This window comes from Pygocentrus nattereri, chromosome 23 (assembly GCF_015220715.1).
Source record: "Pygocentrus nattereri isolate fPygNat1 chromosome 23, fPygNat1.pri, whole genome shotgun sequence".
NCBI classification, from domain to species: Eukaryota; Metazoa; Chordata; class Actinopteri; order Characiformes; family Serrasalmidae; genus Pygocentrus; species Pygocentrus nattereri.
In genome coordinates this window covers 19,463,427-19,491,144 of record NC_051233.1, presented here as the reverse complement: position 1 = coordinate 19,491,144, position 27,718 = coordinate 19,463,427, and the positions used below count along the sequence as shown (strand labels likewise).

The 27,718-nt window shown below is 39.4% G+C and overlaps 1 protein-coding gene across 2 annotated transcripts in view; it reads right to left on the bottom strand.

Moving 5' to 3' along the window:
- zmp:0000000846 (tenascin) overlaps positions 1-27,718 on the bottom strand; it is an 81,416-nt gene that overhangs the window by 47,117 nt on the left and 6,581 nt on the right. For both annotated transcript variants that reach the window (XM_037533132.1, XM_037533131.1), the window contains exons 2-7: positions 18,119-18,675; positions 13,127-14,440; positions 12,372-12,635; positions 8,459-8,574; positions 5,679-5,832; positions 2,496-2,762 (exon numbers count right to left, since the gene is read on the bottom strand). In XM_037533132.1, the coding sequence (XP_037389029.1) occupies positions 2,496-2,762; positions 5,679-5,832; positions 8,459-8,574; positions 12,372-12,635; positions 13,127-14,440; positions 18,119-18,593 (2,590 nt within the window). In that variant the 5' untranslated portion in view covers positions 18,594-18,675. The remainder of the gene's footprint in view (positions 1-2,495; positions 2,763-5,678; positions 5,833-8,458; positions 8,575-12,371; positions 12,636-13,126; positions 14,441-18,118; positions 18,676-27,718) is intronic.

Here is a 27,718-nt window from a genome sequence, read left to right as displayed (position 1 = left end):
GGCTTCTCCTCACTCCAGTTACTGATATATTTGAAAGATTCACAAAAGATTTAGCATATCTGAGGTACTAGCACAGGAATCTAATCTTGTGCTAACCCATCTCCATTTGACCTACTGCGCTTTGTCCATCATTATTGTACTTGAATGAGAAACCTCGCCATTTCAAACAGCTTGGCTACTCAACCATCTAAAGTAGGAGAACCAAATCATCTGTTTTTCAGTTCCAAGAGCTGCACAGTGTAAGTTTTTTTTGTTTGTTTGTTTGTTTTGTTTTTTCTTTTTGGTTATCACTGGCAGGACTGGCATTGACTGTGTTGAGCAAAACTGTAGAAACCATTCTCATCATCCTACATTTTATAGCATGACATCCCGCTGTACTTGAATTACAGCATGTTTCACTTCCATATCATAATCATAAAACCCCTAATTCACCTGTATGTGAATGTGAATTAGGCCTGGTAATTGCTTGTATAAACTAGCTTATATGTCTGAACATTATATTCAATATTTGTTTCAGACTATTTAGTGCATTGTGCTAGAAGAGATATTGCTTATCTGTGTGCTTGGCTGTGTGTGAGAAAGTCAGAGAGGGGGAGTACAGACAAATCACAGTGGGACCATTTGCCTGTCTATCTAACTGCTACTGGAAACATCCATCACTGCTGCATTAGTTTTTTACTACAAAGCAGGCCTTTCCACTCAAAGTAAAATTGCAGCAAATGCAAGCAGATGAGTGCATTCGGATCCACACTGGTTTAAACAGACATACAGGGTTTGCACCACAACAATCAAATATTCAGCTGCGGCTGTTTATTTATTTCCCTCTACTTCCTCCATTAATGTGCATCTATATATAGGACAAATCTTTCCACATTTATAATCTTCAATGGAGCAATGCTATAGAAGAACCATCTTTGGATCCTCAAGAACACTTCAAAAGTGTAGTTCTTTAGGAACCCAAAAGTGGTTCCTCTATGGTAATGTTCCAACTCCTTCAGACACTTTTGTAAATCCAAACTGTAAAAACACAATTTTTGGAGGTAACATTTTTGAGTATAATTGCAAAAAAGTGAAATACATTCTCGTAAATCATAACTCTCCAGTTGAAACTTTACAGTTTACTGCTGCTTCTCTGTGTCTTCATGTACAAACTAATAGTGCTTCAACAGCTGAAAAAACAGGGTATGCAATTTTCCCTTTTGCAATGTACTTAAGTCAGGAAATGGTTGTTGTCATAGGGATTGGGGAGCCTTTAATAAACAAAGAATGGATAATCTTAGCTATATTACAACTATGACAGAAAACAGGTGGTTGAATTGTTATTTCGGCTCAAGTTGAGGTCAGTGGACCTCCTACATTGTCCTCCTACACAGCACATTAAACAGCAATTTCACTGAATTCTCCTTTAACTTACATTCAAAGAATCTTTTTCCCTTCTCCTGTAAAGTTACCATTTTGGAGTTAGGAGGATTTTGTCACAACAGCAACAATATGTAATACTTAAATAAAACTGGGATTAACTAATGCTTGAATATGAAGATGAATATAAAGTTGAATGCAGCAAAAAATACACTACCTGCCATATGGAGAGCAGGTTTTGACTAAATAACGTGTTCAAACTGCTATTAAAAGTATATATTAAGTCTTTTCTTTCACCTGTAAGGCTTGAGTGCTGATGATTACTCATAAAAAGTGTGGGTCAAGTCATTAATCTATAATTAGTACTGTCAGAAGTGTTTATCATATATATTTACACATTTTGCAGCTTGGTTAGCCAGTCAGGGTTTAAGCCTAATTCAAGATTGTATTTTTTTCTTTAAATGGAGAATCTCCATCCAGAATGATTAGACTTCATATCTGTCCTTTGAAAACCTAAAATGTTTGAAAAACTTTTCCACCTTTAAATGGCCAGAGTATTATGTAGGGCTGAAACAGATACTGAATACATTTGATAAATGTCATAGACAAATTATTTATAAAAAAGCAATTCTAAAAACTTAATTTTAACTGCTGATCGGCTTTTACCAGTAATCCCCTCACACACTGACAAAAGTTGACTAAAAAGCTGTTTCCAGTTTTTTAAGACAGTGTGGTTAGAGGACTGTTTCCTCTGCTCTCCTGCGCTACTCTTCACTGATACCAGATTAGGGCTGCCAGCAGGATCCCCTGAAATAGCATTCATGCTACATGCTATGATGATAATTGTTAATTGATGTTCATTGAAGCAATGTTTTTTTAAAAAATATAACACCAACAAATAGTCATAATAATAATAATAATAATAATAATAATAGTTGCAGCTTTAAGTATAGGGCATGATTAGTTAGTTAACCTAGAGATTAGGTTAAAAACAGGATTTAAAGGACTATTTCCTTTAAAAAATTACAATGAAATGTTCTTTAGAGAATCAAACATGGTTCCTGAATGACACCACTCCAAAGAAACCTTTGGCACCCTTATATGTAAGTGTGTACTTGTAGTTCATGACTGCATACCTGTGGTAAAGCTCTCATAAACAGGTTCACTAGTTTTGTTGCCCCTCTTTGAATTGAGAGACACTCTATAGTCAGTGTCGGGCTCCAGTCCCTCCAGACTGTGCTGCATGTTATCTGCGGGGACATCCACATGTCTAACTGATGGGTCTCCACTTGGGCCATATGATATTCTAATTTTGTCCACGTCTGCCACTGGCTTAGACCAGGAGATCAAAGCAGATTTGTCTGAAACATCCCGAACTTCAACTTCACCTGGAGCATCAATTTCTGTATAGGGAGAGAGACATAAAGCATATGTATTACATTTGTTGCTGAATATAAAAATACATAAGACTCACAATTTTGTCATATGACATTATCCATCACATATTAGTGTCATCATGATAATGAAATTTGGGGAATCTTCAATAATAGCAGGATAGTAGTAATGGCCACTTTCACACTGAGCAAAAAAAACCCAAATAAATCATTTTAAACAAACAAACAAACAAACAAAAAAACAAGCAAAAATGCAAGGGATTCACCCTGATCTGCACCCCTACTGGATACAGCAGAGATGGGGATGCAGTATGCATTTTGTTTTGCCTTATTTTTGGGCCATTATTCAAAATTGACACATGGTGGTGAATGACCGAGTAGATCAAATTCCCACCTGTTTCTGTTGCATACGTTTCTGACTGAATGGTTTTTAAAAATATAATCTGTATAATCTGAATTCCAGAATGCATCTGTTTATGCTACTGTGTGTGTGTGTGTGTGTGTGTGTGTGTGTGTGTGTGTGTGTGTGTGTGTGTGTGTGTGTGTGTGTGTGTGTGTGTGTTTGGATTCCATGTGTAATATTCTTAACTTATATGCTACAAAATGGTAGCATAACTCTGGTTAAGTCAGCTTAACCAGAAATGGGCTACTATGCAATAGCAAGCACAGAGCACATCTCAAACTCCCATATGCAAGTCTCCATAACCTGTGAAGAACTTTCTTCCCAAGAACACAAGTCTGTTCTTCTCGTTCTTCAAATTAAGAAACACTCAAATGTTTCTTTTTGTCTGCCTGCTACTGGATCTATTACTTCCTGTCCAACAGGAAACATTATGTCATTGTGGCTGGCCACATTTCGGACCTCATTTTTCTCAGCTCTGGTGTAATATGTGCTCTTTCTCTCGCTCCATTCACTCTACACCAATGATACCAGCTTCTAACTCTGGCTCTGTTAAGCCTATTAAGTTTGCACCTCTTCCCCTTTTGCACTGACCTAATATAGTGATGAGGTAAGGCACCAAGGAATGCAATTCAGGACATGAATTTTCCATATATCCTAGAAGTTAATCTGATATTAAGTCTACCCTTGAGCAAGTTGCTCCTGGAGGACTATTCTTGCAGTACACAAAGACGTGGAAATGCTGAGGAGCTAAATTATTTAAACGGGTGATTCTCGTTAATCAATGTGCCCATCAGCAGTAATGTAACTGTAAAACTGCTAAAAATGCACTTTGTACTGTAGCCCCCTGCCATTTTCAGAGCTGGGCAAAAAATTTGGAAAAGTACTGATGGCTGCATACTGAATACAGTGGCCTAATGTAGTGAGTAACATATGTTACAATCCATATTAAAGAAACACATTCAGAGCATATTTAGAATACATTTAAAAGTCATTCAGAAGTCAGAGACCGCCCATAATTTTAATTTCCAGTCAAAACAGCATTTGAGAACAAGTTATTCAGTATCAGGATTTAAAAAAGCACAAAAACAGATTTAACAAAAATTACACAGAAGATTCAATAATTAAATATAAAATCTGGAAGATCTAGGGGCCTCTAAAGGAAGGTGAAAGAACAGATGGGACTGCGGCTCAATATGAAGAAGTCTAAGGTTACGACTACAGGAAAGACTGCAAACTTGACCATTGATAGAGATGATGTGGAAATGGTGTGCAGCTTTTTCGCACTTGGATCAATTATTAACAAGAGACGATCCAGCACTCAGGAAATATGACACAGGTTGGCACTAAGCAGAACAAGGATCAAGGAGCTTAAGAAGATCTTGAGATGCAATGCTATGTTTGCCAACAAAGATCTGATATGTCCAGGCTGTGTTCTTCTCTGTGGTTCTTCACGGATGTGAATAAAAAAGTGAGAGAGGAAAAAACTGATATCTTTGAACTTTGGTGTTGACAAAGACTTTTAAGAGTATCCTGAACTGATTCATTGGAAAAGACCACCATGCTTGGAGGTGTTCAGAGTGAAAGATGAAGTGGACAACCACAAACAAAATGAACGGATACAATCAAAGGAATCATGAATCAGCAATTCAGAAGCCTGAAGAGTGAAAAAAGACGACAGGATGCTGCGGAGGAAGATTATCCATATGGTTACCAAGGGTGAGAAGCAATGTAACGGCACTTAATAATGATAATTATACTAATAATAATGTGTGTCTACTCTTTACTTTTATTACAGCTTCTATGCTTTTACAGAGACTTGCTTTCAGTTTTACAAAAAAATCTGCAGGGATATTTTTCTACATCCCCAGTATGTTTCAAAGGTTCAGTCTTGGACCTTTTCCACTTCTTTAATTCAAGTAATCCAAAACACATTGTGATGTTGAGGTGTCAACTCTGGAAAGGTCAGTCCACTGTTCTGAGAATGGCTCCTTTGTTTGATTTGCAAGTTTCCTTTTCTTAGTCTCATAGTGTTGAGTTGTCCTCTCACAGTGGAAGGATGGACAGAAACACTTGTGGATTTATTAATATCTGAAGCAAGGGTGGAGCTTGATTTTCATCTCTGTCTCAAAGATGAAAGCATTAAGTTTATCTAATGAGGAAAGTTTTGGTGGTCTACAAGGTCTTACACAGGTGTTAGGAATCCCATTTTTTGCATCACTATTTATCATTCTTTGAACCTTTTTTCTTTCTTACGTTTCTCTTCTCATTAGAAATAGCATGTACTAAATGATCATTTTAACTGTAAATTAAATGAGTGGTGGCCTTTTACACAGTAGCATAAAGAACTAGCTCATCAAACTGATTTATATGCGCCTATACAAAACAAAATGTGAACACTACTATTTTCTGTATTCTGATTAAATGTTCCAAATTCTGTTATTTTTCCAAACCTGGCGAATTTACTTTATGATTTAGTTCATGCAAAGTTTATGTGAGTTTATGTAAAGAGTATGCTGTATTACTTGTCACGACAGTCCTTTTCAGTGGGGGTCCTCTGGTGTTGTTCTTGATGAGGCGCACAGAGACGTTGTATTTCTGTCCTGGTCCAAGTCCTGGCTGCTCAAAGTGTGTTTGGGAAGGTGGTAGAATGTTCACAATCTTTCCATCCTCTTCTTTCTGTGATTGCAAAAGCAGAAAAATAAGAAATCATGTGATGCCCTTCTCATGTTGAGCTCTTAAAGTCATAAAGATTCATACTGAATTTACAGGATAGCTTATTTTTAAATAGACAAATCATGCTTCAGTATAATATTATGGTGTCTTCCAAAATTAGCTCTGTGAAATTGCTCCAGTGTCACTGAATTATTCTCCTTTAAGGAATGAAACAAACCTTTGACTGCTTAAGATGCTATATTTAGAGAGGAGATGGGCTGACTGTGGAGACTTCAGAGGCCCTTTTGAAGAATAAGGAACATAGCTGCGCAAGCACTTGACTGAAAATTGGAGGTGTTTTCCTGAATGTCTGTGGAAAGACCCTGCTGAAAAGTCACTGAAAGGACTTCTATAATAAATATTAACTTGCAGGACAATTCCATGCAAAAGTTTGAGCACCCCTGGCCAAATTCACAGTGGTTTTGGAAAATGTCTTTATGCCAGGGAACAACCAGGGAAGTTCTGGACAAAATGGACAAGAAGATTTTAACACACAGTGTAATCTGTTTAGATGTCAATGTCTATATTTATTGGCTAGTATGGTTTAACACTGTTGAAATGTCATTTTAAACAGACAACAAACAAATTATAAATTGTACTTGACATTAGGCTACAGAACTGTTCCATTCAAGAGGCTCATTCCTAGAACTGTTTAAGTGGGTAGGCCAGAGTAGGAAAGAGATAATGACGCATTCCGATTTTAAGGTTGTTTGCCATAAGCCCATAGCTTGGTCAGTTTGTATGCTGGCATTGTGCTTGTGCACAGACCTCATAAAGCTCATTATAATGTCTTCAAAATATTCCCTGACCACCAAGGTTCCGGATAAGGGCCCACCAAACATTTGTGCCCTGGGACCTAAAATGGGATGATTAGGGCCTGCATACAGCTATAACAAAAGGCACTGCTTTTTAAATGGGGGAAAAACAATTCTCTTTAGCATCACATTTGGGCAATAAGACAAATGTGATCAATCACAATGAATTATTTTGAGTTTGACAGCCTAAAGTTCTATTCGGATTTGTTTTACAAGAGGAGGTTGGGTAATGTAAATTTTACTGGTGTTTCTAGGTGATTTTAGTCCTGTCCAAATGTCAGTCATTATTACCAAATACTCACACTTCAGTAAAGGTTTTGGCATCTTTTACCTTCTATAAAACAAGCTATAGAAACAACCTCAAGTTATATTAATCTCATGCGAATCAACACGTCAGTAATAATGCCATCATATTCTTTGGACAAGGAGTTTCCTAAATATGGAGGACCTCAAAGACGTAATTATTTATGTTCTCTGTGGCTAAATTAGAGTTTGTATGTAAAGTAACTGCCCGATCTCACATGTACAACTCAGAACATGTAAAATTACCTTTAAACTTTCGATTTTATGAAATGACTGTTTGTTGTGAATTCCCAAGCTAATGACATCAGACAGCAGAGAAGATGGTTAGGGTACATGAAATGTTGGCTAAATATTTTTTTAATGATGTGGCCATTGAGGCTGTTTAAGAATTGTTTAAGAACAAGTCTAAGAACTGGTTCGCTGAGGTGAGTAAAGCAAATCAATGTTGAAACAAAACAGAAAGAAAGCAATCGGCACACACACACACACACACACACACACACACACACACACACACACACACACACACATGTTCTAAACCTATCCTCCTGGGTAACAAAACTAAACACAAAGAAAAACTGATGAAATAACTCAAAACAAGAAACAACTGAAACAAAACTGAGGAAGCCTAGAAACAGTGAACAATAAACAGAGGGATCACAAGAACATGAACATTGAACAGTGACATCAACACCACAAGGCAAAGTGACTGAACAAACACAGTGGTACAGGGAAATTCACTCAAAATTGGCCCCGAATGCTCTGCATTAACTCTCGCTATGACAAAACAATCTGAACGAAAAAATGTGCAAAGTGCTCCTCAGCATATGAAGCTTCCAACAAGCTGGAATGCCCCTGTGTCGGAGCAACGTTTAACCTCTGTTTGCAACTTCCGGGTGCAATACCACAAGATCACATCCAGCATCTCATGTAATGCAATCCATTACACATACGTCAAGGTATGTAGCATATTTTTTGGTTCAGATCGCTTCATCCTAATGGGATTTACAACAGAACATTCATGGCCTCTTTTGAATGAACCTCCATGTAAAATACACTGATAAGAAACAAGAAACATCTGGGACTAATAAGGGGGCAGGCTACAAACTATTGAGACAAATAACAAGAAGACAGAAGCACATGGAACAAGGAAACAAAGACTGAAACAGAGAATGAAAGGACGAGAGAGGAAATAATTGTTTTAATCTTTTCTGGAGAAAAAGCGGAGTGTAATTTAATTGGTCACTCCACATCTCTGTCACTTACACCAAGATTTCTTATCCTGTGTGAATAGTGCTTTAGTGTTTTAGAAGCTTTTCTATTCAAATCAAACGTCCACTTTTGGGCAGCTCTGACAAAGCCAATATCCAGTATAGGCCTAAATCTCTTTACCTAATAAACAGCTTCCCCCCACGTTAACACTGGTCTGTCTTTAGGCTAGTTTCCATAGTAGGGAATATGAGAGGACCAACCGTGTTATGAAAGGTGAGTTCCCAGCCGTCAAATGGAATGTCCAGCGGGTCCCAAAACACCTCAACAGATGTTTCTCTGATAGATTTAAACTTCAGGCCTTTTGGTTGGGGCAGAGCTAAAATAAAAGGACCACAGAGAGCAGAAATGTGAGCTATTCTGTCTTTTCTTTTTCCATTCACCCACCTCTCCTTTCCTTTGACCACCTATTATAGGAATTGTAACACTTAATTAACCCCAAGAGAATCACAGTATGACTGCTGCATTACCTACAGGAAAAAGAAACGAGTGCAGTGAAGGTAGATAAACACATGCTTTTTCATGATGGTCATATTCTATTCATCATATTCTCAAAATTTCAGTGTAAAAATAATTTGACTCAAAATACACTTGCAGCAGAAACTGATGGACAGCTGCTTCAGCACAAAGGTAACCATGTGCCACTCATACAGTAGATCAGGTTAGAACAGGGGTTGGCAACATGCAATTCTTTTACTGCCATGTTGCAGCTCCACCGCAGAATTAGATTTTTAGGTAAAAAGAATTTGATCCTCTTTTGCAGTACAATAAAGCTCTGCTGGTTGTTGTAACACAGTTCTAATACAGTTTTAACAATAAATGGTCTAAAACACTGGAGTTACATAACCGGTTATTCAGCCTTTAACCCTGAAGGTTGGCCATGCAGGCTTCTCATCACCACAGCAGTACAGATAACAATCCGCCTAGCTAGTAGTTAATGAAATGGCAAAGAGAAAGATTTAGGATAACTATTGATCGTTTGAAGATGAATGGACTTATTTGCATTTATAAGCACATTTATAACTAGTTTCCTTATATGTAGAATCTGCAATGAGAAACTGACAAACACTAAAAAGTCACCAAGCAAGTCAGCTTCTCTTTCACCAGCTTCTTATTCGAATTTTGCTGTTCCACCTGAAATGGTGCATCACTTAGCTACATAGCTGGCTACATTCTGGTGCCTCAGGCACCATTTAGGGAGAAAGGGAAAATTCAAGAAGCTGGTGAACAAGGAGCTGAATTCAGCCGCGTAACAGTTGAACGTTATACAGTTGAACATTATACAGTTGAAGGAGATATTTTACAAATTTTATGGAAAAGTTCCCAGCCTGGGCAAGAAAAGTGGCTACAGCTCAAAACTAAAGCTAAAGCTTAAAACAGAGCCAAATAAGTGTGCTGTCATTTACATTTTATATTAGAACATTAGCAAATACTGAGACATACTCACAGCCAAGATGGTCAAACCTTACGTGAATAAAATGGACATGAAATTTTGTGGCTTCCAAGGTGATTAGATTTTTGTATAAACTTGATAAATATAGGTTAGAAAAACACCTGAGTATTTCTTTAATTTTAAACTGAAATGTAATTGTGTCACGATTGGCTCCTCCCACTCCTCCATGTGCTTTTCTGTTTATTTTTTATCGTCCATGTGCTTCTTTGTTTGGTTTGCTCCCGGTTCTGCCCCTTGTTTCTTGTCTCCGCCCTTGATTGTTTCCATCTGTTTTCCACCTGTGTCTTGTGAACCCTCGTTCGCCCTCTTATATTTAAGCCCTGTGTTTTCCTTAGTCTAGTGCTGGTCTTTGTTAGATCGTGTTTGATGTGTTGGAATTGTTTGGTGTGTTTCTCTGTTGTGTTTGTCCTGTGTTTCTCATTATGTCTGTTCCCTGATCTCTTCGTCTTGGCTATTTGAACCTGGACCGTTCTGACCATGACCCTGGATTTGCCCTTAATAAAAGTGGCTTACCCGCTACGTCCTCTGAAGGCTGGTCTTTCTGTAACGCAGAGAGAGGAGGTGGACGCATATGCAGAGATAAGCGACTGAAAACCAAAACATGGACAGGACTGGGAAGTAAACAACAGGAGCATATGGACAGGACTGGGAGGGGCCAATCGTGACAAACTGTAATAAGGCTTGGTTTAAAGATGGGTAGTAAAAATACTGTATTAAATATAAACAAATATTCAATAAAATATAAATTTTCTCATTAATATTTAACATAGATTAAGGTTAGACCTTACGTATTACATCACCTTTCAACACCTTTTCCTTCTAGTTTAGAGACATAAGACACCAGCTGATCCAGTTTTGAAAACAGATTTTTTGCTATACTCCCAGAATACAACTCTTCAGCTGTGCATTATGGACTTTGTGGTTGTACTTTGCACTTCATTATGCACCACATGTTTTTAACGGGGCCATGCTGTTCAAACATGTGCAGAACATGGCTTGGCACTGTCATGTTAAAATAGGCATGTACTGTATGTCCCTGAAAAAGACATCATGGTGTTTTTTACAGATGTGCAAGTTACCCATGACATGGGCACTAATATACCCCATACCATGACAGGCTTTCAGACATTTGAACTTCATGCTGGTAACTGTCTGGATAGTCCTCTTCTTCTTTTGCTTGGAAAACACACTGTAGTTTGTGAAAGTATTCACAGGCACAGTAGCATGTTAGTTTTTACTGCTACACTGTCTCAGAGGCCATAAGCATTCATTCGTGGTGTTCAGCCTTGAGCTTTACACACAGATATTTTTTCGACATACCTGAATTTTTTGATATTATGCATTATATAAATTAATGAAATGCCTAAAATCCTTGCAGTCGCTTACAGATTTTTTTTGGCAAAGTATTGAGCCTAAATTCATCCTTGCTCTTAAAAGGCCGGGATTTTCCTGGATGCTCCTTTTATACACACGCATGGTTGTATTACCTGATTAAGAGTTTTTTCTTTGAGTGTTTCTATTTTCAAATTGCCCCTGTCCCAACTTCATTCAAATTCAGAATGAGTATATACTATTTACAGAGAAACAAGAAAGTTGAGACAGTAAGACATTAATTACCTTGTCCTGGTAATGTTTACATTTATAAACAGATCAAAATGAACAAATCATTGTTTTCTGTTTTGATTTGCATTTTCTAAAAGTTCTAAGTCTCAACTTAGAACTGAAATTGACATTTGTACTGGGGAAACAAATAAAGACACTACTTCAGTACATATTAGCAAACAATCACTGACTCATTGATGCACCTAGAGAAGAAAAAGGGGGCTTATCCTCACTTAATGGAAACATGAAATAGGAATAAGTCATTTTATCAGGTGTTTATAAATACTCTGTTTGTGACTATCTGTGTCACTGCTCTGATGCAAATAGTCCATCACGCACATAACGTGGTCTGCAGTAGTGCGTAGGTGGTCCTTTTCAAAGATAGATGGTGTATATGGGAGTGATGAATTGCAATAACAGATGGGCAACAGACAAACTACATGTATATGGTATGTGTACCTGATAAAATGGCCAAGGGGTGTAAGCACTGTGTGTGGTGTATTATTTTGTCACTCAACAAAAAGTAATCCATTACAAATAACTAATTACTTCTAAAACCCACCAGAGTTTGCTTTAGGAAGCTTGCTCTAAATCCAAGAGATGGCTATCAGTCAGGTCAGCTAAAGTAGGTGCCACTTGCCTTCATTTTGGCACTCAGAGTCAAAACATCACATGTAGCTAAATATGAATAAGCTTAATTTATTCACAATAATCCAGAAATACTGATTTCTTGATGACACGTGTGAAAAAGGTTTAGACACCCCAGTCAAATGATTTTTGATATGTTTTGTTCATATCGAGGTGAATCAAAGTTAAGACATCCTGGACAGGGAACATACCTTTCAGCCAGTGTTAGTGCACAATTTATTTGCAGTGCTTAATAAAAAAAATAAAATAAATTTATTCCTGAATTGGTTCCCATGAGGTGTTGAATTCCACATAAATCAACTTGTAATTTGACCAGGGGTGCTCAAACTTTTGCACACAACTGTAAATATATACTAATTATATGTATATGAATAATAAACATATGTTTAATAAATGATAATGCGTTTACATACATGTGCGCACTCTGACATTGACCGGGATGCTTTTGTCGCTATTAAGGACGGCATGGACATTGACAGAGTACTCAATGCCAGGTTCAAGCTCGGTCAGAGTAGCAGATGTCTGGTTTGCAGGCACACGGAAGTCCATCTCCAATCCCCCTGGTGTTGTGGGGACATAGGTGACCAAGTATTCCTTCACCAGCATATCATTGGTCCATGTCAGGTTCATTGTCTTTGGGTTTACTTCAACAGCAATCAAGGATTTTGGTGGAGAGACTACAAAAAGATTAGAAAACATGTTTTTGTTGTCAAGCATGATGTTTTAAAACAATACATGAGAGGCCATGTTACAATGAGGGTTGTTAAGTACAGAGCAGAGTAATATCACTGTAAAGCACCAGTCTCAAGTTCATTGCTGTTAAAAAAACAAAAAAACAATAATATATAATTTAAAATAAATAATATAAAAATACACCAATGCTAAAAAAGTTGAATTTACGATAAACAATTAATGCAACAAATGGTTCTTCCACTATTTACATTGGTGGTTCCTGATTGTTATATGACATATTTGCATGATACATGCTGGGTTTTGTAGTGAGGAAACACAAAACAATCTGTTTCTGTCGTACCAATGAGGCTGAGGGACACAGTGCTGTGCTTACTTAACATGGCAAATAACATGTCACAAACAAATGCTAGCTTTAGACTTGAAAGTGCTTTTTACAAAATTTCTAGAATCAGGGAACTTTTACAAATTTCCTTACCTTCTGAACAGTCCTCACCAATGTAACCTTCGTCACAGATGCATCGTCCATCCACACACTGGCCCATTTCATGGCAGTGGTTTGGGCATTTTTTCTCTCCACAATCATTGCCCTCAAAACCCTCATCACAGAGGCATACACCATTGATACAATGGCCATGGCTGTTACAGTTGGCAGGGCAGGATTGAACAGAGCAGTCTTCACCTGCATAACCCTCCTTACAGACACAACGGCCATCCACACAGTATCCGTGGCCTAGGCAATCATTGGGGCATTTCTTCTGACTACAGTCCTCTCCAGTGAAGCCCTCATTACAGATACACTGCCCAGCTACACAAAGGCCACGGTTCATACAGTTGTTGGGGCAGCCCAGCTCACTGCAGTCTTCACCTCTATAGCCTGCAAAGCATACGCATTTGCCATCCACACAATGACCCTGGCCGTAGCAGTGTGACGGGCAGGTTTTAACACTGCAGTCCTCACCTCCAAATCCCTCTATGCACACACACTGCCCATTGACGCAGTGCCCCTGGCCGTTACAGTTGTTGGAACAGGAAAATTCTGAGCAGTCATGACCACCAAAACCAGCATCGCATTCACAATTACCGTTAACACAGCGGCCTCTGTTGTAACAGTTGTTAGGACAGGAGAGAACGCTGCAGTCCTCACCCTGGTAACCACTGTCACAAATGCACATGCCGTTGAAACAGCGACCCCTTTCGTTGCAGTTGTACGGGCAGGTGAGCATGGCACAGTCTTCACCTGTGTAGCCAGCATTGCAAACACACCGGCCATCCACGCAAAAGCCCTGGCCCATGCAGTCCTTGGGGCAAATGCGCTGTCCGCAATCTTCCCCTCTAAAGCCTTCCTCACAGTGGCAAGTACCATTGACACAATGTCCACGGTCATAGCAGTCTTTTGGGCAAATGAGCTCGGAACAGTCAAAGCCAGTAAAGGGCTCGTCACACATGCAGTCTCCATCCACACAGCGGCCACGGCCCAGGCACTCATTGGGGCATGCAGTCTTTGAGCAGTCATCACCAGAGAAACCCTCAGCGCAGACGCAGGATCCACTGATGCACTGACCGTTCTCGCCACAATCAACAGCACAGACATCCATGCTGCAGTCCTCCCCCGAGAAGCCTTCAAAGCATTCACATATGCCATCAACACAACGACCCTGGTCACTGCAGTCTTCTGGACAATCTGGGAATGTGCAGTTGGAGCCCTTCCAGCCTTTCTCACAGATGCAAGCACAAATTTCTGTGCTGTAGTTTCCACGGCCACTGCAGTAGGGCTTGGTTCCTACCTCACCTAAACAAAATTGTGAAATATTAAAAATGAGCAATGAAAACTGGATCCTGTTAAGTAACTGTTATTACTGTTAGCTTGGCTATTGCTAAATATATGCTCACCAGTGGATAAATTAGTCTAAAGCTGGTAGGTTAATTAAGATATGATCATGTAAACAGCACAATTTGAGTGTCATGTGTTTAGGTTGAGAGTAAACCGGATTTTCTATTGTTTTCAAAGCAGCAACAGAAAATTCTATCACCTCCAGATTTTCCCAACTTTTGCCATTGACAAAATGTTCCAGCGGATATTGTTTTGCATGTTCTTTTTGCCTATAAATAAAAATAGAAGTATAGAAAATGTTTCTGAATTATTTTACCTTGAATAAACAGTTGTCACTGCTAAAGCTCTTCACTGATAATCATCTATTTTTGGTGGTGTTGCTGCCACCATGGCAGCATTTTCATGGCTGAATGCTGCAATTGCTGGTTTTGCTACTATGAGGCTCATAAATGTTTCAACACCAACAGGTAAACACATCAGGGTCTGATATGATCTTAGGCAATAGTGTAATTAAGTTTAGCGTGTCTAAAACATGGTCTATGTTGACACTGGTTGGAATAGTAGCGGACAACATATACCAGTTCATCCAGTTTACTCATTGAAAGGTATTAGTTTTGTCCTCACTGTTATACACAAACACACACACACACACACACAGACACACACACTTTCTAAGCCGCTTCTCCATTAGGGTTGTGGGGGGGGGGGGGGGGGGTGCTGGAGCATATCCCAGCGGTCATTGGGGGGAAGGCAGTTATTATAACTTGCATACCCTTATACCTTACTGTTATAAAGGTATGTAAATAAACACAGATAACGTAAAGTACAAAACACATTGCTTCTTATTCAAAATTTCCTGCACAGTTGCATAGCTGCAAAACAACACTAACCTGTGATCATTAGTCTACATTAGATGATGAATTTGATGTAAACAATAGATCAAGATAATGTTCACATTTGCATTTCACAGAAAGTAGACTGTATCAGCCCTACAGCTAGCTGCTACAGTTAATGGTATGAGCCCTACATTAGCCTAACAGCATGAACTAATATCAAAGTAACATTTTTACTTACACTGAGGTAGTAGTAGCAGCAGTAGTTCTACTAATTTACATTGTTCTAACACACATTAAATAACAAAAAAGCCAACCATGCAAGTGCAGATAAGATAAGATAAGATAATCCTTTATTAGTCCCACAGCGGGGAAATTCACAAATTTTGTGAATAGGCTTCCCCCAAGACCTGTGAAGCCAGACACTTGAACTGCCCCTAACGCAACGTCACTGGACAGCTGAACGCGCTCAGAATAAAACGCCAAACGCCAAATCTGGTACGTCTGCTAACAGCCGCCTGCGCTGTCTAGAGCAGTGCTTTGACAGTTGCGCCACTCAGGAGCCCATGATACTTTACTTCTATTCAAGGATACAGCACTGTGCAGAAAGTTTTAGGCAGCCAAGAAAATGATGATAGGAGTAAGTGTTTTTATGCTAGTAAAACTTTAGAATAAATACAAATAAGCATCACTGCAGTAAAATGTAACAGAACTTAATAACAGTAATTAATATATTGGTCAGACGAACAAAGTTAGAGAACACAAGTTTGGTTCCTGACTTTGGTTTGGGATTCGTGCACTTCAGCCACTGCATTTATTACTGGCTGCTAAAGATAGATAGATAGATAGATAGATAGATAGATAGATAGATAGATAGATAGATAGATAGATAGATAGATAGATAGATAGATAGATAGATAGATAGATAGATAGATAGATAGATAGATAGTGACTGACTAGCTATCTATCTAAATTCTATTAGCAGAACAATTGATTAATGAAGGACTGACTAGATAAAGCAGGTATTGGATGGTAACTAAATACTGGACTTCCTCGAGGAGAGGTCTGGAAATGGTTAAGAGGTCTGGAACTGGACACATGCAAAATAATGTGTTTGTGTGTTTATTCTGATGTTAACATTCTCTTGAGCAGATACACCTCAGATAAATGGCTTTACATATCATTGTCACTGGTGGCTAAGCCACTGTTGTGATCAGGTGTTTTATTCCATATTTCCTAGTCTTAGCAGCACAACAGATAGATAAGGAATTCCAAGTCCATGTCATGAAATTTTCAGCTCTAGAGTAGAAAAGAGGATTTAAATTTTTTATTCTGTTATACAGACCTTATAGACTTTAAGATGCATTAATTTTCTATCCATTTTTTTATTAAAGTGTGCAGTTTCAGTGTAAAAGCACAGCATTAAGGGTCCTTGTTTCTACGCTCATTGTCCATTTTATCAGCTCCACTTTCTATATAGGTGCACTTTGTAGTTCTACAGTTACAGACTGTAGTCCATCTGTTTCTCTGCATATGTTAGCCCCCTTTTACCCTGTTCTTCAGTGATCAGGACCCCCATGGACCCTCAGAGAGTAGATACTATTTGGGGGGTGGATCATTCTCAGCACTGCAGTGACACTGACATGGTGGTGGTGTGTTTGTGTGTTGTGCTGGTATGAGTGGATTAGACAGCAGTGCTGCTGGAGTTTTTAAACACTGTGTCCACTCACTGTCCAGTCTATTAAACACTCTTACCTTGTCAGTCCACCTTGTGGATGTAAAGTCAGAGACAGCAGCTCATGTGCTGCTGCACAGTTTGTGTTACTCATCCTCTAGTCCTTCATCAGTGGTCACAGGACACTGTCCACAGGACACTGTTGGCTGGGTAAAATGGGGCTAACATATGCAGAGAAACAGATGGACTGCAGTCTGTAATTGCAGAACTACAAAGTGCACCTATATAGTAAGTGGAGCTGACAAAATGGACAATGAGCATAGAAACAAGGAGGTGGTCAGAATGTTATGCCTGGTCAGTGTATAACAATCACTTTTTCATCTCTAACGCCCACATCTGTAGTATATGGTTGGTTACCATGGACAATGATTTAGACAATTTCCTCTTCTAAGGATGCACAATTGGAATTGGCCAAGATGGGAATTGGTAGTTTTTTGCTGAAAACACAAAATCAGCAATCGGCCGGTTTACTGTTTTCATTTTGGCAGATCTGTGTGGTAATTTCAAGGTGTAAATAGCATGAGTGAAGCAAGTGCATTCACACTACATCAGAATGCTGATGCTACAGTTGTACCAAAATATTGTAGCATAATTATACTTGATTCATCACGCTAAATAGCCTCTTGCTTTCAATGTAGCATTTTATTTGATTCATGTTATTGAAATAGGCAACCGATTTGAAATTGAACAAAAAAATTGTCATTCAAGGGCATATATTGTTGATAAGTTTGGCTGTTAGAAAGTGCTATTGTATGCTAGTATGTTTCATGTGCTCATTCACCCCTCACAGTGTGAGCTTTGGATTTACAAAAGGCTAATACAAATCAGTCAAAACTTCTCCACCTGCAAAGAAATTAAAGAAATTAAAATCGACCATAAAAGTTCATGATCGCTGCCCTATACTTAAAAAAAAAAAAGAAAGAGAGAGAGAGAGAGAGAGAGAGAGAGAGAGAAAACTTCTAATAAAAGCCAGGGGTAGATCTTCTGTTGGAACCGTTTTGGCACCTTTGTTTTGAAAAGTGCAAGCAAAGCAATTGGGCTTAAATGACCTTGTAACATAAACAGTACCTGTGACCTGCGAACTGCAGCAGGTGGAATCCCCACTGCACTGCTCTCTAAGGGTTGAAACTTCTCCCTCCAACATTTCCAGCCGGTTCAGAAGCTCTTTCAGTTCAGGAAGGCTGTTGGTGCAGCTGCATGCCTGCTTGGGGATGTTGATGCGGTGAGTGAAGACAATCTGATTCTGCCCATCTAAAGTGTAATCAGAGGCCTCTGGTTCAGAAGGTGCATCCTTTGGCTCAAGTTCTGAACCTGCAGGAGGATCCAAGTCCACCGAGCAGAGGGCGCTCTCTGGGATATTGATATTATAGACATGGCTGAAGATGACTGGCTTTTCAGTGTTGGGATGGGTGACATTGTCTGTACTTTGAATTGCCACAACTTTACTCTGGTGCTGTAGAACCTTCTTTACCAAGCCGGCTTGATTCAGCTTCATCAGGGTGGTGAAGAGTAGACATCTCAGAACCAAGCCTTCTATCCTCATGTTACTGGAGACTCAGAATTTGCCACAATGGAACTAGGCAAAGTTAAGAACTGGAACTGGATCTGTTAGCAGACCAGTAAACCTAAAAAAAAAAAAAACAAACAAACAAAAAAACTTTATTAATTACTAATTATATTAAAAAGGAATAGTTCACCTGGTCGGATTGCATGAAAACAACCCAAATTGTGATCTCTATTTTATGAGTTATGAGTTAAGAAAAGGACTAATTGCACCAAATTTATTAGACATTTCTAGCATCTGTTAGCCCTGAGCCCCTCATTAGGTATATTGTATTTCCTGTTGCTGACAGGAAAGTTGGAGAGACTTTCATTATCTTGCAGCCCACTCTAGACAGGATGTAACAGTTGTCATGACAGATTTTGGTTAGTAATATATCAGCGTCATGTTAACATTAACAGTAAGTGTCGAGATATGCAATTACTGCCATGACATGGTTATGACCTGGCTATGTTAGGGTTCAAGTAAATTATTGCCCCTTTCTATTCAGGGTTGATCAAGGATGTACTCCCTCAACATTTGGATATTTAAAAAGATACTCTCAGTGGCAGCAACTGAAATAAATATCTGTTTTCCCTAAATTATAATCCAAAATGACTGGATCTTTATGGCTTTTCCTTGTCCTGGCAGCATTGAGGGAACTTTCCCACATGGAAAAGAGGGATGAAGAATGTTGGCTTCCATCTCTGGCCATCTGTTATGCCTGGTCCACAGTGTGCGTGTCATATGCTAGAATGGAACAGCCCTGGTCTTCAGACATTTTTTACAATTTGTTACATTTCCCCCTGGCAGGCGTGCAGTAATAGTGTGGAATCCTGCAGCTTAAGGAAAGTCGGCTTATGACTGTTCTCAGACAGGAAATACCCAGCTGTTGACTGTCTAGTCAGCTTTTGGCCATTATATCTGTAGAACGTCCTATGTATATGGTAGCACTCTTGAGAGCTGGTGAATAAAAACTTCTGATCTGTTTTCATGTTCTTCCTCTCATAGGTCTACAAGGATTAGTGATGTGATCATACTACAAACCCAATTCCAAAAAAGTTGGGACAGTTTGTAAAATGCTGATAAAAACGGAAAGCAGTGATTAATGAATTCTGTTTCAACATGTATTAAAATGAAAATGGTAAAAGTACACACAACTTTGTTTTACCTTATGAACTTCACTGTTTTTGTAAATATACACTCATTCCAAATTCAATGCCTGAAACACAGTCCAAAAAAGTAGGGTCTGAAGTATGTTTATTTGTGAGGGAACTTTCCCACATGGGTATGTGTTGCATCACTTTTCCTTTTAACAGCACTGAATAATTACGTGGGGACTTTCTTTAGCTGTGCAACTGTATGAGGCTTTTGTTGTATTTTGCACACCTTTTCAGTAGTAAGCAGGCTACTCTGGCAGCAGCACTTTCTGATTACGCAGCCATGCTGTTGTAAATGTGCAGAATGTGGCTTGGTGTGGTTTTATTAAAATATGCATGGACATCCCTGAAAAAGATGGCATCTAGAAGGCAGCATATGTTGCTCCAAAATGTGTTTAGCATTAATTGTGGCTTCACAGACACGCAGGTTACCCACCAATACCCGTGCACCCCTGTGACTTTTTGTAAGTCGCTCTGGATAATAGCGTCTGCTAAATGCTGTAGCTGTACCATCACTGGCCCTGGCTTTCGAACTTTATGCTGGAAACAATCTCGACGGTCCTTTTCTTCACCTGGAGAAAATGACGTCCATTATTTCCATTAACAGCATGACCACAGTTTTACTTGTTAGATCACAATAAACATTTCCATTGTGCATCAGCCTATTTTAGATGAGCTTTAGCTCAGAGATGTGGGCAGTGTTTCTGGACATTGTTGACATATGACATCTGCTGTGCAGAGTACAGTCTGAACTTTCATTTCATCACTGTCCAAAGAAAAACATGTATTTCCTTTCATCATAAACTTTTCACACAATTTAAAGAATTGCTGTGAAAAAAGAAAAGTGAAAGAGAAAAAGAAAAGTGAAGGGGAAAAGAGAAAAGTGAAAAAAAAGACCAAAATTGTTTTTCTTTGCACAGTGACGATTTGTGGATGCAGTAATGAATGGTGTTTAGAATAGTATGTCAAAGTATTCTTGAGCTCATGTGGTGGTATCCATCACCAGTTTTTAATGCAGTGTCACAAGAGATTCTTTGCATTCATTGTGTTTTTTTGCCTTGCTCTTTAAGCTAAGATTTCTCCAGAGTCCCCGAAACTTTTGATGATGCACTGTAGAGGGTGAAATGCTGATCCATTTTTGGCACGGTGCCTATCCTGAATGCTCTTTTTGACTGCTTCACCTGTTTGACATGTTTCATGAACATTTCACAAAGCTCCTAGACTTAAACTGCCCAGTCTTCAGTTATACATTAAATATCTAGTCTTTGTACCATTTTCATTCAAATACAGGTCAAAGTAGATTTATAAATCACATATATATCTGTTTTGAAATGCATTTCACCTACTGTCAACCTTTTTGGAATACTTGTCTGGAACTGCTGCTGTCACGACAAAACCTCATAACTCTAGAATGACAGCTTTGGCTGTGTCTGAAATTGAATAAATGGTTTCTACTCAGACAGTATAGTGAGGTGCCCAGTCATGGCTGAATTGAATGCATGGATGCCTCCTGAGGTTTTTTTAAGGCAGTGTAGATGCATCCTTTGCTGCCTATATTCCATAATCCTATATGTCAGCACTGATGTGGTTAGGAAAAATAGCAGAAAACACCAGCACTGACTCAGACAACAATGCTGCCTTCTAAGGCACTGACTTACAAGACAGCAGAAGCAGCAAGGCATTGGGACAGACAAACACAAATACCAAAAAACTTTCTAATCTTTGCAGCCATCCTTAGAACATTAAGAAAAAGAAACTTACATGCACAATGAACTAAAATGAATTGTATATTAATGAAATGTTTGTTTGTTCATGTGTGTTCATGTTTCTCCCACTCATTTACTCTTACACCAGGCCTTAGAAGTCATAATCGGAACAGATGAGTCACATTTTTTAGTTCTCCAGGAAAAAGTGTGATTGAAGATTGAAAGCATAGAGTTCACTTGGGAACACAAATACAAATCATTTGAAAGAACCTGGACACCAGCTCAGTCAATGTGTTCTCAATCATATTATTGTAAAAAAGGGATCCTGACTTTCTCTCCTGTGTGTTATGTGTCTACAATGATCATTGTTTGATTATGAGTTATTATTACATCTTAATGACTCCAGGCTAAAGTCTTTCTTCCTTAAGATTTGTTTTATACATCGCTTTTCTGTCTCTTTGAGGATTGTCATAGTGGCTCTGAATGTCTAAAAGCATATGTTTCCCTTTACAGGAATATGGCGATCCTAAATCAACATCAGCCACTAGGAAAGTTTTGATTCTGGCTGTATGGGTTTCTGTTGGAACTGTACTATTTAGTGAGCTACACTGTATGGCCAAAAGTATGTGGACACGCTACTAATTACTGAGTTCTTATTGCTAATTGATGTATCAAATCAAGCACATAGTCATGCACTCTCCACAGACGAACACTGGCCATAGTTTGGGTTGTACTGAGGTCTTCACTGAATTAACACCACTCTTGCCACAAATCAATTTGTCAAATTCCTGCAATGCCAAATCTGCCCCGATCAACTGTAAGAGCTATTAACCTGAAATGGTACCATCTAGGAGCAAAAGATCAGCCACAAAGCAGTAGACCAGGCAAAATTGCCCATCCTCTGTTGCATCTAAACTGCCTCTGAAAGCAACAGCAGCACTAGGAACTTTGCATCAGGAGCTTCAGGAAACCGTTTCCATAGCTGAGCAGCAGCACACAAAATAACTATGCACAATGCCAAGCGACAGCTGGAGTGACATAGAGCACATTGCTACTGAACCCTGGACCACTGGAAACATACTGTCTAGAGTGATAAATCGTGCCTCACTATTTGGCAATCTAATCAACTAATCTAGTTTTGGCATACGTCAGGAGAAGGTGAAGAAGGTAAAATGGTCAGCTTACTCAGGGTTTGAGTGAGGTGTAGCTGGTTTAGTTCCAAAGAAGGGTAATGTTAATGCTACAAATTCCAAAGACATTTAATTATATGCTTCCCACTATATAGCAACAGCCTGTTCCAGCAGGACTGAACCCCTGTGCACAAAGGGAGATCCATAAAGACATGGTTTGATGAATTTGGTGTGTAATAATTCCAGTGGCCAGCCCAGAGCCCTGACCTAAACCCCACTGAACACATCTGGGATAAACTGGAACCTCGATTGCAAGCCAGGCCTTTTTGTCCAACAGCAGTGATGCTCTTTTCACCGAATAGGCACAAATCCCCAGATGCACACCAAAATCTTGTGAAAAGCCTTCTCAGAAGAGTGAAGGCTGTTGCAGCTGCAAAGAGAGGACAACTTTATATCATTGTCCAAGGTCGTTAAAAGAGATGTCAAAGAACTCATGTAGATGTAATGGTCTGGTGTCCACATACTTTTGGCCATATAGTATAGACAGAAAGCTCTGGCACTTTTAGGAGTTGATTAATATTACTAACAAGCATTGTTCTGCTAGCAAAAACAAGCTAAACTAAAAAAGCTGCTTTTCATTATCGTTTTAATCCATGCTCAGTACTCAACCAATGCAACACTAAATCCTTTCTGTATCCTACAACTGCCACTAAATACCCACCTTCTGTTTGATCTGAAGTGTCCATGACGTAGGCTAGCTGACCACACAGAGTTTTCACCCAGCATGCCAAAAAGTGGGCCTTTCATTTCAGGAACAACTGAAATGCCATGTGAATGCCCCAAAACACCCTTTCCCCACCCCCCACAACCCCAAAGCTTAGAAAGGCACAATACATACCTACATTTCACACAATACACACCTTTTTTGACAAGATATGATCTGAGAGATATCTAGAACATAAAAACCCATGTCAGACTTTAAGTCATAATCATGAGAGTATCATGTATAATTAAATAAATGAGTATCAGTATAATTATGACTTAAAACAGGGAATATGAGATACTAATGATAATGGCCATAATAATGGCAATAATAGCAAGTCATAATTGAGGTACTAAAATCATACTTGACATAATTGACATACATCACAGAAAGTGATAACTATGCAATACCAAGTAGTAATTACAGTGACTGAAAGAAGTCTTCATGCTTAGTAGGTTCTTGGTTGTATACATCTGTGGCCATGATTGGAACACCTGAATTCGATGATTTGGATGGGTGAGTGAATACTTTTGGAAATATAGTGTATATATCTCAAAGGGATCTTTTGACCACCAATACCAACTGCTACGATTTCACGATTTCTTGTCTGATTTTGATTTTATAATAATATGGTGCTTAATGAGGTGCCTGAATAGAAGTTCCTTTTAAATAAAGTAAATAAATAAAAAGAAATCTGGTTTGAAAATGTAATCAGAAGAAAGTACAGATTTTACTTTCAAGTGTAGTGAGTAAAAGTAGAAAGTATTAAGCAACAGAAATACTCAAGTACAGATATTTAAAATGTTTTACTTAAGTTGAGTATGAAGTGCTTTTACTTGCTATTTCCCATCCCTAGCGATGGCCGACTACATCATGACAGGCTACAGTCTACTGCTGACAGTAGTGTGGCCATCCTCCTGCCTATTCCAAAGCTATAATACAGTTACAAGACTGAATACACATAAAACAGAATAAGAGAATGAAGGCTTCACATGTACTCAATTAATGTAGAAAAATAAACAGACAGGGAGCTACATGTTATTTCCTGGCAGAGAAGATAATGGAAAGTTCTTATTAGATTGCAAAAAAATGTAATCTGAAGTCAGTGCATCAAGCATACTAGTTATTAAGCTCTTTGCAAAAGTGTTATAAGGTTGCATGCAAAAGTTGAATACGCCTGGTCAGATGACATGATTTGTTGTTAGAATAGGTTTATACCCTCTCTATTGAGAACACACTTAAATATGACTTTTTTCAGCAAGTCTTAGAGCATAATTTCTATTTATTAGCTGAGGTCACACTACACTGCTGGCTAGATGTTTTTGGTTTGTTACTATTCTCAGTCCAGCAGTGAAACATGACACACACTACCACACCACCACCACATCAGTGTCATCACAATGCTGAGAATGATCCACCACCCAGATATTACCTACAGATGGACTACAGTCTGTAAATGCAGAACTACAAAGTGTTCTTATATGGTGAGTGGAGCTGATAAAATGGATAATGGAGTGTAGATACAAGGAGATGTAGTTAAGGAAGTGGCCAGTCAATGTGTGTTCCTTGGCTCAGGCTTGTAAATTAACTACTACATTACAAATACCACATCAGCATAATAGTAAAATATGGGATTCCTCCATCTCTGTTCATATGCCATGCACTAGAAGAGACTGTGTCGACTAGATGACATACAGTCTCAAAGTTTGAACTCACTTCAAAGCATACTTTCTATGTTACTGTCACTTTGTGTCTCTGCAAACAGGAAAAATGCAGTAGATTTTTCCTATGCTCCTGATTCAGACATACAACAACATCCGACCCAGATAAGCAAGAGGCTTTTAGTAAGTTCACTTCCTATGAGTTGCCTCGGGAGCATAATGCAGGATGCATGCTATAATACATACACTATATTGCCAAATGTATTCACTCACCCATCCAAAACATTGAATTCAGCTGTTCCAATCACTTTTATGGCCACAGGTATATAAAACCAAGCACCTAGGCATGCAGATTGCTTCTACAAACATTTGTGAAAGAATGGGTTGCTCTCAGGAGCTCAGGGAATTTCAGCGTGCAACTCAGCCACGTGAAATGACAGAGCGGGACCAGCGGATGCTGAGGCACATAGTGTGCAGAGGTCGCTGACTTCCTGCAGAGTCAATTGCTACAGACCTCCAAACTTCATGTGGGCTTCAGATTGCTCAAGAGAGCTTCATGGAATGGGTTTCCATGGCCGAGCAGCTGCATCCAAGCCTTACATCACCATGCGCAATGCAAAACATTGAGTGCAGTGGTGTAAAGCGCCGCCACTAGACTCTAGAGCAGTGGAGATGTGTCCTCTGGAGTGATGAATCACGCTTCTCCATCTGGCAAACCGATGGACGAGTCTGGGTTTGGCGGTTGCCAGGAGATCGGTACTTGTCTGACTGCATTAGGCCAAGTGTAAAGTTTGGTGGAGGGGGGATTATGGTGTGGGGTTGTTTTTCAGGAGTTGGGCTCAGCCCCTTAGTTCCAGTGAAAGGACCTTGTGGCATGCGCCCACCCCCCGGGCCCTGACGATGACAGCCGCAAGAGCCGGCAGGAAGGTGGGGCCCGAACACCCAGTGGTGACGAACCTCGGCAAGGATGCCGGGGAGAGAGGCGCGAGTCTGGAGGGGGCCGAGCACAAAGCCCGATGACAGATGACAGTGAGTGCCCCCTGAGCCCCGCCCCTGGTTACACAGCAAGGCCGCCTCTCTACACCTCACGTTTGACCCAGGTGGCCGAGCTGCCAGCTGGGGGCGGTATTGAGGAGGTGGAGCTGCGAGCTCTTGTTCTCTCTCGGCTCGGATGCTGATCTGGTAGGCAGTGTGATTGTCTTTTAAAAGACCCGAGAGGGAACAGAGAGAGAGAGAGGGACGAGAAGCAGCAACAAGAGGACTGAAGAGCTGAAAAGCTTGTGTAAAAGGAATGGAAAGTCTACCTAGCTTCAGCCGATGAAAAGTGGCCAGCGTTGTGTTTTGTATGAATGTGTTAGTTTTGTATGAATTAAAGTAATGGCTGCTGCAGCATCCAGCATCCTCCTTGAGCCCAGGGTAGGACATGCCGTGCTACAGAACTCATAATGCTTCAGCAGACCAAGAGATTTTGGACAATGACTGCGCACCAGTGCACAAAGCAAGGTCCATAAGAACATGGATGACTGAGTTTGCCGTGGAAGAACTTGACTGGCCTGCACAGAGTCCGGACTTCAACCCGACAGAACACTTTTAGGATGAATTAGAGTGGAGACTGTGAGTCAGGCCTTCTCATCCAACATCAGTGTCTGACGTCACAGATGCGCTTCTGGAAGAATGGTCAAAAATTCAGATAAAACACATTCCTAAACCTTGTGGAAAGCTTTCCCAGAAGAGTTGAAGCTATTATAGCTGCAAAGGGTGGGCTGACATCATATTAAACTCTATGGATAAAGAATGGGATGTCACTCAAGTTCATATGTGTGTAATGGCAGACAAGCGAATACTTTTGGAAATATAGTGTGCAGATATTCCTGATAAATATGATTCAGATTATTCCCTACCTTCTTGAAAAAGCCATGTATTACCCAACGGTATTGATCTAAATCAAAACAGGCCAGGACTCAAATTAAGGAGGACTAAGGGGGTCCAAGACTTCCTACAAAGTGTAAAAGGGCCTCCCCATATGAGAGACAAAATTTAACTTGGCGGTGTCCCACTTTATTCCCTTGAATTAAATATGGATTTTCTGACAAAATGAATGCCCTCACACAAAGTGACCATCCTCTTTTCTAATTTTCACAGGGTTCAACATTAGATTCCTCCTCTGGATAAACTGTAAACTTGCCCAGCTCAAATTTATAACGTAACCACAGAATCTAGAGAGCTGAACTGCACCACTCTGGTTAAAAACTGAAGAAGGCAAAAAGCTTGAGTGCATCTCAAACTGCCAAGAGGGCTATTAGATCTACTTGACCTGTCATTCTGTCAGAAGACCACCGCACACCATTGTGCAGCAGTGGGTTGCAAATACACTACAATAAACACCAAGATCAAGTTCATTTTTACACTCTTTTCATATATGTTTAATGGATTACAACTACATCCGTGTGAGAACCTTCACAATGTTTTTTTTGTTTGTGTTTCCAGATGCCACCCGACATGATGTGTTCAAACCTCACAAAAACATATTTTAACACATGCATGTATCAATAGGCAGACATATATTGGCTGATATATACATAAATGTTTAGGGTTCATTTATGTCTTACCTGTGATGATTCAAAAAACTGAAATGACACTAGATGTTTGCTTTGATATTTTCTCAAATCCTGTGTCAGGTTTTGTTGCAAAAGATCATTGTAAGCAAA